The following is a 13613-nucleotide window of genomic DNA, read 5'->3' as shown; positions in this document are numbered from 1 at the left end:
GAATGATGTGGGAATGATTTGGTACAAGGCACATTAATGGTCACTATTCCTGCTAAACATGAACTCTTTGTTTTTCTTCCCAGCTCCCCCTCCCCCTCTCTCCTGAGAAGTGGGATCAAGATGGTGGTGCAGTTCCCAAGTGCCCATTCTTTATGGGAACCTAGATAGGGAGTGTCAGCAGGATATTCAACAGTGATATGCATCACAGCTGATGTTTTTACCCTAGGTACACACATGGGCACTTTCCAGCTGGAGTCACTGGATGGCGATTAGGAACATGAACCTTTGCCGATTTCTTTCTCTCTATTCTCCCCCCACCCCCTGCTCAGGTGTGCTAAGGCACCAACAGGTAACATTTTCTTTTCTGTTTGTTACCCTCGGGTTTCCTGACTTACTCTGATGGTCAGTGAGCTACTTGGCTGGAACTCCCCCTCAGTCATTCAGCCTAGCCTGGATCCAGACTAATCAGAACCTTGCCTAGATCTAATGTATATAATACAAAATCCAATATGTACAGTCATAGATATTTACCAAAACAAATGGTCATTTCCTATTTTAACCAGGAAACCATCAAATGCAGGCATGTGATGTCAAGCACCAAGCGCCAGACCGTCTGCTCACCTATGCAAGGGAGAAAATGGGCACAAAATGCACTGAGCTGTGCTTCTATGCCGTGAGCAGAAAAGTGGTAAATTTTAAAACACACAAATTTCAACCCCACTGGGACAGCCTGAGTGCTCACTCACGCACTCTTGTGGCCATCACAGGTGTTGCACATGAAAGGGGTGCTGTAGATGGCCATTGTTCGGGGAAAGCACCACACTCTAACAGTGCCATCTGTTCATGGGTTGTCAATGTGAGTATAGCTCTCTACCTTTCCAAGCCCTGTTGTTGGCCCACCTACTACCTGTAGCACGTCACATTGGAGGGGAGGGGGAGATATCCATCTCAAGCAAATGTCATTTGCCAAACCCATTTATTTTTCAACTCCAGTACAGGAAGGGAAAACTTAGCTCTTAACGAGGAGATCACTCCACAAATAGACAGGAGCACTGGGCTACCATGGAGTTACAGATCGATAGAAACACTGCAAACATCAGCTGAGCACTTCTCAAACCCGTCTTCTGGAGGGGGTAATGACATGATATGAATATTCAAAGATGTTCCTTTGCTCTATATTTCATACCAGTTTGCAGCTATAATTTTAAGATATTGCCTTAAAAATCGGCATACAGTATCAATTAGGCAACTGGTGTAGGCAGACTTCTGTGGCCAAAGGCTGGCGCTTGCTGAATAGAGTGTTGGTTTTAAACCTTGATGAAGCTATTCCTTTTTAGCCAATCTCAGGTTATAAAAAACTGTGAAACAGTTCAAACTAAGACACTGCTGTTGGTGCGGGAAAGGGGGAATAATTTAAACTAATGTAGGAACTGGGGTTCCTAGCTGAAGAATTGAGATCGACTCAGAAAATCAAAATCAATAAAATTTAATGAACAAACGAAGCTGTACAGGAAGCTGTAGGATACAATGCAAATAGGTCTGGTCTGCTTGAAAGCCTCTCTGGAAACTGCTAGCAGGTTCCGAGCTCAACCGCTAGCAGGTTCCGAGCTCAACCGCTAGCAGGTTCCGAGCTCAACCGCTAGCAGGTTCCGAGCTCAACCGCTAGCAGGTTCCGAGCTCAACCGCTAGAAGGTTCTGAGCTCTACTGCTAGAAGGTTCCGAGCTCTGACGTCATCACGTGACGGACGGCATGACGTCATCACGCGGAGTACAGGAAAGAAGCCCTAGTACAGTTAACAGATACATTAAAGATGCAGCCCCCAGCTGTACTACATTGCTGTAAAAGGAATTATATACAATTGTCCGTAATCCTCTGGTGGTTCCGCCACATGCGCCCCCCCCCCCAGAATTGCTTTTAACAGAGAAGGTAAGGCGAGAAGGGGGTCTGACGAGTCTGTCCGACCGACTGCGCTACCCCGGCAGCTGGAACGGAGTGCTAGAAGACGAACTGGCCGTTGGCTGTGGTTGGGATGACGCCGCAGGCGGAGGAGAAGATTAGGCCGGCTGTGGTCGACCCGGTGAAGCGGGCACTGGCGACTCGGCGGATGACTGTGGCTGTACTGGACCGGCAGTCGATGGTGGACGACCACGCCGTGGCGGCTGAGCGGTGACGACTGGTTCGTTCAGATCCAGATGCGTCGGTTTCAACCGGTCGATGGAGATGTGGTCAGGCTTACCGCTGACGTCGACTGAAGGACTTGTCACCTGACGAGATGATGCGGAACGGACCTGTGTAAGGCGGTTTGAGCGGGATTTTGCGAGCATCCTGCCGAATGAACACGTAGTCTGCGCTCTTAAGATCCACCGGGACATAGGAGCGCTGCAGGTCATGATGCGACGTAGGCACTGGGATGAAATTCCTAGCCGCTTCCTGGTGGCTGACGAGCTGCTGAGCTGGGGACCAGGGTTCTGTGTGAGGAGGAAGAAGAAAATCGCCAGGCACTCTGAGTGGCTGGCCGTAAACCAGCTCTGCTGAAGAAGAATGCAGGTCGTCCTTAGGCGCCGTGCGAAGACCTAGCAGCACCCAAGGGAGCCTGTCCACCCAACTAGGCCCACGGAGACCAGCACGCAGTGCGGCTTTAAGGGACCTGTGGAATCTTTCACACAGACTGTTCACCTGTGGATGGTAGGCGGTGGTACAATGAAGCTTGGTGCCCAAACCTTGAGCTACGGCGTTCCAAAGCTCAGAGGTAAATTGAGGCCCCCGGTCAGAGGAGATGTCAGCCGGTACCCCGAACCGAGCTACCCACGACGAGATGAAGGCTCTGGAGACGTCTGCCGCTGTGGTGGCAACCAAAGGAATTGCCTCTGGCCACCTGGTGGTGCAGTCTACCACGGTGAGGAGGTGAGTGTACCCGCGAGAGGAAGGGAGAGGACCAACCAGGTCCACGTGCACATTGTCGAATCGACGCTCCGGAACCGGAAAAGTGGCGACATGTTGTATCTTGGACTTCTGGCAACTCACGCAGGTATTGGTCCAGTCACGGACGTCGAGATGCATGCCCTTCCAGACGAATTTCTTGGCCATGAGTCATTGTGACGCTCTCATGCCAGGGTGTGACAACCCGTGGATAGTGTCGAAAATTCTCCTATGCCATTCGACTGGAACGATTGGACGTGGGACGCCCATCGAGATGACACACAGGACTATGGTCCCTGCGGCCTGGAAACTGACATCAGCCACTTGTAAGCTGGAAGGTGCGGTCCGGTATGCCTGCACTTCAGGGTCTGCCTTCTGTTCTTTTGCCAAACCAACATAGTCGACTCCCAGGTGTACTGCGTGGAGCTGGGCGCGGGAGAGACAATCCGCCACCAGGTTGTCTTTGCCCGAGACATGTTGTATGTCGGTTGTAAATTCAGATATGTACGTAAGATGACGTCGTTGCCGTGCCGACCATGGTTCCGCTGTCTTGGCCATCGCAAAAGTAAGTGGCTTGTGGTCTACAAAAGCCGTGAATGGGCGTCCTTCCAGTAGGAAGCGAAAATGGCGGATGGCCAGAAACAATGCCAACAACTCCCTATCAAAAGTACTATACTTGCGTTCGTTCTTCCGCAATTGGCAGCTGAAGAAAGCCAGTGGTTGCCATGTGCTGTCGACCCACTGCTCCTGTACTGCCCCGATGGCATAATCAGAAGGCTGCGTGTTTGAATCACGTCGGGGTCACCAATGTAGGAACTGGGGTTCCTAGCCGAAGAATTGAGATCGACTCAGAAAATCAAAAACAATAAAATTTAATGAACAAACGAAGCTGTACAGGAGTAGGATACAATGCAAATAGGTCTGGTCTGCTTGAAAGCCTCTCTGGAAACTGCTAGCAGGTTCCGAGCTCAACTGCTAGCAGGTTCCGAGCTCTGATGTCATGACATCATCACGTTCTTCCCGCCGTTGAGAGATCACGTGACGGATGGCATGATGTCATCACGCGGAGTACAGGAAAGAAGCCCTAGTACAGTTAACAGATACATTAAAGGTGCAGCCCCCAGCTGTACTACATTGCTGTAAAAGGAATTATATACAATTGTCCGTAATCCTCTGGTGGTTCCACCACACTATGATGTTGCAGGTTTGTGATAAACCAGATGTATGAAGGAGACGCACCAGTATTGAAGCACCTCTTGCACAATAGCCACCCTCTTTAATAATTGCTGGCTATTTTACTATTTGGCTAAATGGAACAACGCGATAATTTCCTTTCACACCACTGCACAGAACCAAAGAGCTAATTGGTTGGAAATCCAACTTTTGGCTTCTCTCTGAGGTCATCGTGTTGCTGGGTAACGGGCACAGCCACGTTTATTTTTTTACACCTTGATCTTGCCTCACCGTCTCAAAAAATAAAAACTGGCAGCAATCAAATGGCACGAGATAAAAACAAATTATCTAAGGCCACTGCAAAGATACGTTTTTTAAAAAATCTCTTTCCTCCCCCAACCCCACCCCCCAGTTTTCGGCCCCTTTATGAGGCAGCGGCCTGTTGGAGCAGGAGCCTGAGTTGCTCGGCCTGGTGGCAGAGCTCGGCCACCTGCTCCTTCATCTCCCGATCGGCCGTCGGGCTCGGCTGCATCACCGCATTCTTGGTAGCTATGGCAACCTTTTTCATTCGGCCGCAGAACTGGTTGCTCCCGCTCAGCACCTCTTTGTGAATGTTCTTCGGCCCGGTCTCCCGGCACAGCACGTCCACCAGTTTCTGGCCGACCATTATCACCACCTTGCTGTGCTTGATCAACACGTCGGCCGGCTGGTTCCCGTTGATGCTGTCGGTGAACGACACGATGGCCTTGTGCAGGGTGTTGAAGTAGATCTGGCACTGTTCGGAGCCAGCGGCCGGGGTCTGGATCTCCTTCGGACTCACTTTAACGCTGCTGTTGCCCGATGTTCGAATCTTACCTTCCGTCATCTGTACAAGAGCAAAACAAGAGTTAACAAAGAAAGAAAGACGACCCCAGGACGTCCCAAAGCACTTTACAGACAACTCTTTGAAGTATAGTCACTCAAAGAAGAGCAGGGTAGTTATCCCCGGCGTCCTGGCCAATATTTATCCCTCAACCAACATAACAAAAAAACATTATTTGGTCATTATCACTTTGCTGTTTGTGGGAGTTTGCTGCGCGCAGATCGGCTGCGCGTGTCCCACATTCCAAAAGTGACTCCACTTCAAAAGTACTTCATTGACTGTAAAGTACTTTGAGACATCCGGTGGTTGTGAAAGGCGCTATATAAATGCAAGTCTTTCTTGCAATGTATCCAACGCAACAGCCAATATGTGCACAGCAAGATCCCACCAACAGCAATGAAATAAATGACCAGATAATCTGTTTTAGTGATGTTGATTGAGGGATAAATATTGGCTAGGACACCGGGGTAACTCTCCTGCTCTTCTTTGAATAGGGCCGTGGGATCTTTTACGTTCACCTGAGAGGGCAGATGGGGGCCTCGGTTTAACATCTCATCCAAAAGACGGCACCTCCGGCAGTGCAGCACTCCCTCAGTACTGCACAGGCACTTTCAGCCTGGATTTTCTGCTCACATCTCTGGAGTAGGACTTGAACCCACAACCTTCTGATTCAGAGGTGAAAGTGCTACCAGTCAATAACGAAACACCATGGATGAATAAAGACATAAGGGTACAATTGAAACTAAAGAAAAAGGCACACACTAAGTGCATAGACAATAAAGGAGAGGATGATAAAAGGGAATACGAATAGAAAGTCACCAATAAATCCAACAGGGAATTCAGGAGAAACTTCTTCACCCAGAGAGTGGTTAGAATGTGGAAATCACTACCACAAGGAGCAGTGAGGCGAATAGCATCGATGCATTTAAGGGGAAGCTAGATAATCACATGAGGGAGAAAGGAATAGAGGGTTATGTTGATGGAGTGGGAGGAGGCTCGTGTGGAGCATAAACACCGGCATGGACTAGTTGGGTTGAATGGCCTATTTCTGTGCTGTAAATACTTTGTAATACAATGTATGTAAACTGGAGAAAGATGTGAGTTCAGGGCTACAGAAGGGAGAAACCTGAGGGGCCACGATCCCACTAAGTCGCGCGGCCGCGCAGTGTTCTGGAATTCCTGCGCAGGCCGCTCACCAGCTTTACAATGGAAAAAGTGGACGAAAAAGTGAATGGGCCGCGCAGCCAGTTAAAGAGCCTGCGCACCAGAAAAAATTACAGGGAGCATTGCTTAGGGGAAATTTGGCTCGGTGGGCTAGGGGAGGGAAGCAGCAGAGGCAGCTGAACTGATGGGCTCAATCTTAGTGACAAAGATGTCCATGAGCTCCTCACACTTATTGTTGAAGGTGAGGGTGGGGGAGGCAGGGGAGAGGGGTTTAAGAGGAGGATTGGTAGCGGAGAAGAGAAACCGGGGTTATCTTTGCAATCCAGCACGATCCTGGAGTAGTGAGCAGTTTTGGCAGAGGAGGGCAGGACCCGGAGGTGGTCCAGGCAGATCTGGCGAATGTCTAAACCAGTTGTCCACCATAAACATCCAAGTCTGCGTCCCTTGGGCTAGCCTTATAGTACTGAAACAAAAAGGAAAATACAGTCCCACTGCCTGGTGTGGCCATAAAATATTTTACTGAAAAACCTTTGAAGTACGACTGGCTTAATAATTTTTCAAAATCAATAAAAGTGCAAATTTAGCTCAAGAAAAACACACTTTAGATAATCCCAGTAACAGCAGAACAGGTACCTGTCGTTCTAACAGGAGCTTTTTCTGCTTGAAGCTCTCCTTTTCCTTCTCCTGCTTTTCGAATTCCTCTTTCCTCTGCAGGGAAACATCAGTGAGATCATGATGAGAATGTTGCTCTTGGTGCTGTTACAGCCTGTGGCCTGCTCAGGCAGCTCCCGGCTGCAGCGCGAGTGGGGACAGGCTGCAATGATTTTTAAGTTGGCTGAGTGAGCAGCTGCATTGCAGATGCTGCTGATAGGATCACTGCTTCCTGAGTCCACCCATGTCTGTATGCTGCTTCTTCGACAGCACCTCCCAAACCTGCCACCTCTACCACCTAGAAAGACAAGGGCAGCAGGCGCATGGGAACACCACCACCTCCAAATCACACACCAGCCTGACTTGGAAATATATCAGCTGTTCCTTCATCGTCACTGGGTTCTGGAATTCCCTATCTAACAGCACTGTGGAAGTACCTTCACCACACGGACTGCAGCGGTTCAAGAAGGCAGCTCACCACCACCTTCTCAAGGGCAATTAGGGATGGGCAATAAATGCTGGCCTTGCCAGCAAAGCCCACATACCAAGAATAGATATACAGAAAACTTTGTGCTATCCGGCACCCACGGGACCGAGCTGCTGCCGTTGCCAACAAAGCCCACATACCAAGAATAGATATATATAATAAAAGAAATTATACTTCAGCTACCTCACAAAAAAGCGCGCACACTCCCATTCTGATTGGGGTGAAGCATCAATCTTACTCTGGCCCCTCGGAGTGCGTGCGTCGCTTCTCCAGCCTTACAAATGTTAACGATTCGCCTGGATTTACATTTGTAATTGCTGATTTCTCACAAACATGACATCTCAAATGTACTTTCAAAATACAAGGGATTTACCAGGCAGACAATTACAGTGGATTATCAGTGTACAAGCAAGTCCACTGTGAGCGGCTTGCACTGTAGTGACGACAGTAGACGGGTCCCGTGTTTAAGATACTCCCTACACCATAGGATTCCAAACTGGGATTTCCAGACTTTCAGGAGTCTGCAAAGAGATCCCAGCGAGTCTTCAGCATCATTGGATTTCCATATCTTCCCCAACGTTGCTAGCACGTTATTTCAGGGCGGTATACTAATAAATTCTGTCACAGAGCTCTGATTCTTGAAAGTTGGAACAGGGGCGTCCTGGGAGTGTGTCAGTATTCAAAGTGGATCCCCAGGAGTTTGTCGGTGTTTGAAGTGGATCCCTGGCAGTGTGCAAGTATTTAAAGTGGATCCCTGGGAGCGTGTCAGTATTTAGAGTGGATCTCTGGGAGTGTGTCAATATTTAAAGTGAATCTCTGGAAGTGTGCCAGTATTGAAATTGGATCCCTGGGAGTGTGTCAGTATTTAAAGTGGATCCCCAGGAGTGTGTCAATATTTAAAGTGGATCACTGGGAGTGTGCCAGTATTGAAATTGGATCCCTGGGAGTGTGTCAGTATTTAAAGTGGACCCTGGGAGTGTGTCAGTATTTAAAGTGGATCCCCAGGAGTGTGTCAGTATTTAAAGTGGACCTTGGGAGTGTATCTGTATTTAAAGTGGATCCCTGGGAGTATATCAGTATTTAAAGTGGATCCCTGGGAGTGTGTCAGTGTTTAGAGTGGACCCTGGGAGTGTGTCAGTATTTAAAGTGGATCACTGGGAGTGTGTCAGTGTTTAAAGTGGATCACTGGGAGTGTGTCAGTATTTAAAGTGGATCACTGGGAGTGTGTCAGTATTTATACTGGATCCCTGACAGTGCGTCAGTATTTAAAGTGGATCACTGGGAGTGTGTCAGTATTTAAAGTGGATCACTGGGAGTGTGTCAGTATTTAAAGTGGACCCTGGGAGTGTGTCAGTATTTAAAATGGACCCCTGTGAATGTGTCAGTATTTATAGTGGATCCCTGACAGTGTGTCAGTATTTAAAGTGGATCCCCAGGAGTGTGTCAGTGTTTAAAGTGGATCACTGGGAGTGTGTCAGTATTTAAAGTGGATCACTGGGAGTGTGTCAGTATTTATACTGGATCCCTGACAGTGCGTCAGTATTTAAAGTGGATCACTGGGAGTGTGTCAGTATTTAAAGTGGATCACTGGGAGTGTGTCAGTATTTAAAGTGGACCCTGGGAGTGTGTCAGTATTTAAAATGGACCCCTGTGAATGTGTCAGTATTTATAGTGGATCCCTGACAGTGTGTCAGTATTTAAAGTGGATCCCCAGGAGTGTGTCAGTATTTAAAGTGGATCACTGGGAGTGTGTCAATATTTAAAGTGGATCCCTGGCAGTGTGTCAGTATTTAAAGTGGATCCCTGGCAGTGTGTCATTATTTAAAGTGGATCCCTGGCAATGTGTCAGTATTTAAAATGGATCCCTGTGAATGTGTCAGTATTTATAGTGGATCCTTGACAGTGTGTCAGTATTTAAAGTGGATCCCCAGGAGTGTGTCAGTATTTAAAGTGGATCACTGGGAGTGTGTCAATATTTAAAGTGAATCTCTGGCAGTGTGTCAGCATTGAAATTGGATCCCTGGGAGAGTGTCAGTATTTAAAGTGGATCACATGGGAGTGTATCTGTATTTAAAGTGGATCCCTGGGAGTATATCAGTATTTAAAGTGGATCCCTGGGAGTGTGTCAGTATTTAAAGTGGATCACTGGGAGTGTGTCAGTATTTATACTGGATCCCTGACAGTGTGTCAGTATTTAAAGTGGACCCTGGGAGTGTGTCAGTATTTAAAATGGATCCCTGTGAATGTGTCAGTATTTAAAGTGAATCTCTGGCAGTCTGTCAGTATTGAAATTGGATCACATGGGAGTGTGTCAGTATTGAAAGTGGACCGTGGGAGTGTATCAGTATTTAAAGTGGATCCCTGGGAGTGTGTCAGTATTTAAAGTGGATCCCTGGGAGTGTCTCAGTATTTAAAGTGGATCACTGGGAGTGTGTCAGTATTTAAAGCGGATCCCTGTCCGGCATCACTATTTAAAGTGGATCACTGGGAGAGTGTCAGTATTTAAAGTGGATCTCTGGGAGTGTGTCAGTATTTAAACTGGATACCTGGGAGTGTGTTGGTATTTAAAGTGGATCCCTGGGAGTGTGTCAGTATTTTAAGTGGATCACTGGGAGTGTGTCAGTATTTAAAGTGGATCCCTAGGAGTGTGTCAATATTTAAAGTGAATCTCTGGTAGTGTGTCAGTATTTAAAGTGGATCCCTGGGAGTGTGTCAGTATTTATAGGGGATACCTGGGAGTGTGTTGGTATTTAAAGTGGGTCCCTGGCAGTGTGTCAGTATTTTAAATGGATCTCTGGGAGTGTGTCAGTATTTTTAATGGATCCCTGGGAGTGTGCCAGTATTTAAAGTGGATCCCTGGCAGTGTGTCGGTATTTAAAGTGGATCCCTGTGAATGTGTCGGTATTTAAAATGGATCCCTGTGAATGTGTCAGTATTTAAAGTGGATCCCTGGGAGTGTGTCAATATTTAAAGTGAATCTCTGGAAGTGTGTCAATATTGAAATTGGATCACTGGCAGTGTGTCAGTATTTAAAGTGGATCCCTGGGAGTGTGTCAGTATTTATAGGGGATACCGGGGAGTGTGTTGGTATTTAAAGTGGGTCCCTGGCAGTGTGTCAGTATTTAAAGTGGATCACTGGGAGTGTGTCAATATTTAAAGTGGATCTCTGGAAATGTGTCAGTATTTAAAATGGATCCCTGGGAGTGTGGCAGTATTTAAAGTGGATCCCTGGGAGTGTGTCAGTATTTAAAGTGGATCCCTGGGAGTGTGTCAGTATTTAAAGTGGATCCCTGGGAGTGTGTCAGTATTTAAAGTGGATCCCTGGGAGTGTGTCAGTATTTAAAGTGGATCCCTGGGAGCGTGTCAGTATTTAAAGTGGATCACTGGGAGTGTGTCAGTATTTAATGGTGATCTCTGAGAGTGTCAGTATTTTAAATGGATCCCTGGGAGTGTGTCAGTATTTTAAGTGGATCCCTGGGAGTGTGTCTATATTTTAAGTGGATCACTGGGAGTGTGTCAGTATTTTAAGTGGATCACTGGGAGTGTGTCTGTATTTAAAGTGGATTCCTGGGAGTGTGTCTGTATTTAAAGTGGATTCCTGGGAGTGTGTCTGTATTTAAAGTGGATCACTGGGAGTGTGTCTGTATTTAAAGTGGATTCCTGGGAGTGTGTCGTTATTTAAATTGGATCCCTGAGAGCATGTCAGTAATTAAAGTGGATCCCTGGCAGTGTGTCTGTATTTAAAGTGGATCCCTGTGATTGTGTCAGTATTTAAAGTGGATCCCTGGGAGTGTGTCCATATTTAAAGTGGATCCCTGTGATTGTGTCAGCATTTAAAGTGAATCTCGGTGAGTGTGTCAGTATTTCAAGTGGACCTTTGGGAGATTGTCAGTATTTAAACTGCATCCCTGTGAGTGTGCCAGTATTTCAAGGGGATCTCTGGGAGTGTGTCCATATTTAAAGTGGGTCCCTGGCAGTCTGTCAGTATTTAAAGTGGATCACTGGGAGTGTGTCAATATTTAAAGTGGATCTCTGGAAGTGTGTCAGTATTTAAAATGGATCCCTGGGAGTGTGTCAGTATTTAAAGTGGATCCCTGGGAGTGTGTCAGTATTTAAAGTGGATCCCTGGGAGTGTGTCAATATTTAAAGTGGATCCCTGGGAGTGTGTCAGTATTTAAAGTGGATGCCTGGGAGTGTGTCAGTATTTAAAGTGGATCTCCAGGAGTGTGTCAGTATTGAAATTGGATCCCTGTGAGTGTGTCAGTGTTTAAATTGGATCCCTGGGAGTGTGTCAGTGTTTAAATTGGATCACTGGCAGTGTGTCACTATTTAAAGTGGATCCCCAACAGTTTGTCAGTATTTTAAGTGGATCTCTGGGAGTGTGTCAGTTTTTAAAGTGGATCCCCAGGTGTGTGTCAGTATTTAAAGTGGATCTCTGGAAGTGCATCAGTATTTAAAGTGGATCCCTGGGAGTGTGTCAGTATTTAAGGAGGACCCCTGGCCGTGTGTCTGTATTTAAAGTGGATCACTGGCAGTGTGTCAGTATTTAAAGTGGATCCCCAGGAGTGTGTCAGTACTGAAAGTGGATCCCTGGGAGTGTGTCAGTATTTAAAGTAGACCCTGGGAGTGTGTCGGTATTTAAAGTGGATCCCCAGGAGTTTGACGGTGTTTGAAGTGGATCCCTAGCTGTGTGTCAGTATTTAAAGTGGATCCCTGGGAGTGTGTCAGTGTTTAAATTGGATCACTGGGAGTGTGTCAGTATTTTAAATGGATCACTGGAAGTGTGTCAGTATTTAAAGTGGATCTCTGGGAGTGTGTCAGTATTTAAAGTGGATCCCTGGGAGTGTCTGTATTTTAAATGGATCACTGGGAATGTGTCAGTATTTAAAGTGGATCCCTGGGAGTGTGTCAGTATTTAAAGTGGATCACTGGGAGTGTGTCAGTATCTACAGTGGATCACTGGCAGTGTGTCAGTATTTAAAGTGGATCCCTGGGAGTGTGTCAGTCTTTAAATTGGATCACTGGGCGTGTGTCTGTATTTAAAGTGGATCACTGGGAGTGTGTCAGTATTTTAAATGCTTCACTGGGAATGTATCAGTATTTAAAGTGGATCCCTGGGAGTGTGTCTGTAATTAAAGTGGATCACTGGGAGTGTGTCTGTATTTAAAGTGGATCACTGGGAGTGTGTCAGTATTTGAAGTGGATCCCTGGGAGTGTCAGTATTTAAAGTGGATGCCTGGGAGTGTGTCAGTGTTTAAATTGGTTCCCTGAGAGTGTGTCAGTATTTAAAGTGGATCTCCGGGAGTTTGTCAGTATTTAAAGTGGATCCCGGTCCATGCATCAGTATTGAAAGTGGATCCCTGGGAGTGGGTCAATATTGAAATTGGATCCCTGGCAGTGTGTCAGTATTTAAAGTGGATCGCCAGGAGTGTGTCAGTATTTAAAGTGGATCCCTGGGAGCGTGTCCGCATTTAAAGTGGATCTCTGAGAGTGTGTCAATATTTTAAGTGGAGTCCTGGCAGTGTGTCAGTATTTAAAGTGGATCCCTGTCGGTGCGTCAGTATTTAAAGTGGATCACTGGGAGTGTGTCAGTATTTAAATTGGTTCCCTGAGAGTGTGTAAGTATTTAAAGTGGATCCCTGGGAGTATGTCAGTATTTAAAGTGGATCCCTGGGAGTGTGTCAATATTTAAAGTGGATCCCCAGGATTTTGTCAGTGTTTGAAGTGGATCTCTGGGGGGTGTCATTGTTTGAAGTGGATCCCTGGGAGTGGGTCAATATTGAAATTGGATCCCTGGGAGTGTGCCAGTATTTTAAATGGATCCCTGGGAGTGTGTCAATATTTTAAATGGATCACTGGGAATGTGTCAGTATTTAAAATGGATCCCTGGGAGTGTGTCAGTATTTAAAGTGGATTACTGGGAGCGTGTCAGTATTTCAATTGGATCTCTGGGAGTTTGTCAGTACTGAAAGTGGATCCCTGGGAGTGTGTCAGTATTGAAATTGGATCCCAGGGAGTGTGTCAGTATTGATAGTGGATCCTTGGCAGTGCATCAGTATTTAAAGTGGATCTCTGGGAGTGTCAGTATTTAAAGTGGATCCATGGAAGTGTGTCAGTATTTAAAGTGGATCCCTGGGAGTGTGTCAGTATTGAAATTGGATCCCTGGGAGTGTGTCAGTATTTAAAGTGGATCCCTGGGTGTGAGTATTTTATAGTGGATCCTTGGCAGTGTGTCACTATTTAAAGTGGATCCCCAACAGTTTGTCAGTTTTTAAAGTGGATCCCCAGGTGTGTGTCAGTATTTAAAGTGGATCTCTGGAAGTGCATCAGTATTTAAAGTGGATCCCTGGGAGTGT

At 46.7% G+C, this 13613-nt stretch overlaps 1 protein-coding gene across 4 annotated transcripts in view; it reads right to left on the bottom strand.

The window, feature by feature from the left end:
• Positions 1 to 1470: 1470 nt before the first annotated feature.
• The window catches only part of LOC147108548 (cas scaffolding protein family member 4-like), a 141476-nt gene continuing 129333 nt past the window's right edge, over positions 1471 to 13613 (bottom strand). For 3 of the 4 annotated variants that reach the window (XM_086005225.1, XM_086005224.1, XM_086005227.1), the window contains 2 exons: positions 6753 to 6827; positions 1471 to 4958 (listed from right to left, as the gene is read on the bottom strand). In XM_086005225.1, the coding sequence (XP_085861351.1) occupies positions 4518 to 4958; positions 6753 to 6827 (516 nt within the window). In that variant the 3' untranslated portion in view covers positions 1471 to 4517. Of the gene's footprint in view, positions 4959 to 5515; positions 5641 to 6752; positions 6828 to 13613 lie in introns of those variants that run through there. The other variant, XM_086005226.1, reaches the window with a different exon arrangement.

Source organism: Somniosus microcephalus, chromosome 13 (genome assembly GCF_052327205.1).
Source record: "Somniosus microcephalus isolate GS21.2 chromosome 13, FLI_Smic_1.0, whole genome shotgun sequence".
In the NCBI taxonomy this organism is placed as follows: domain Eukaryota; kingdom Metazoa; phylum Chordata; class Chondrichthyes; order Squaliformes; family Somniosidae; genus Somniosus; species Somniosus microcephalus.
Note: the sequence above shows the minus strand (reverse complement) of the source record. Positions and strands in the feature narration are given on the sequence as shown.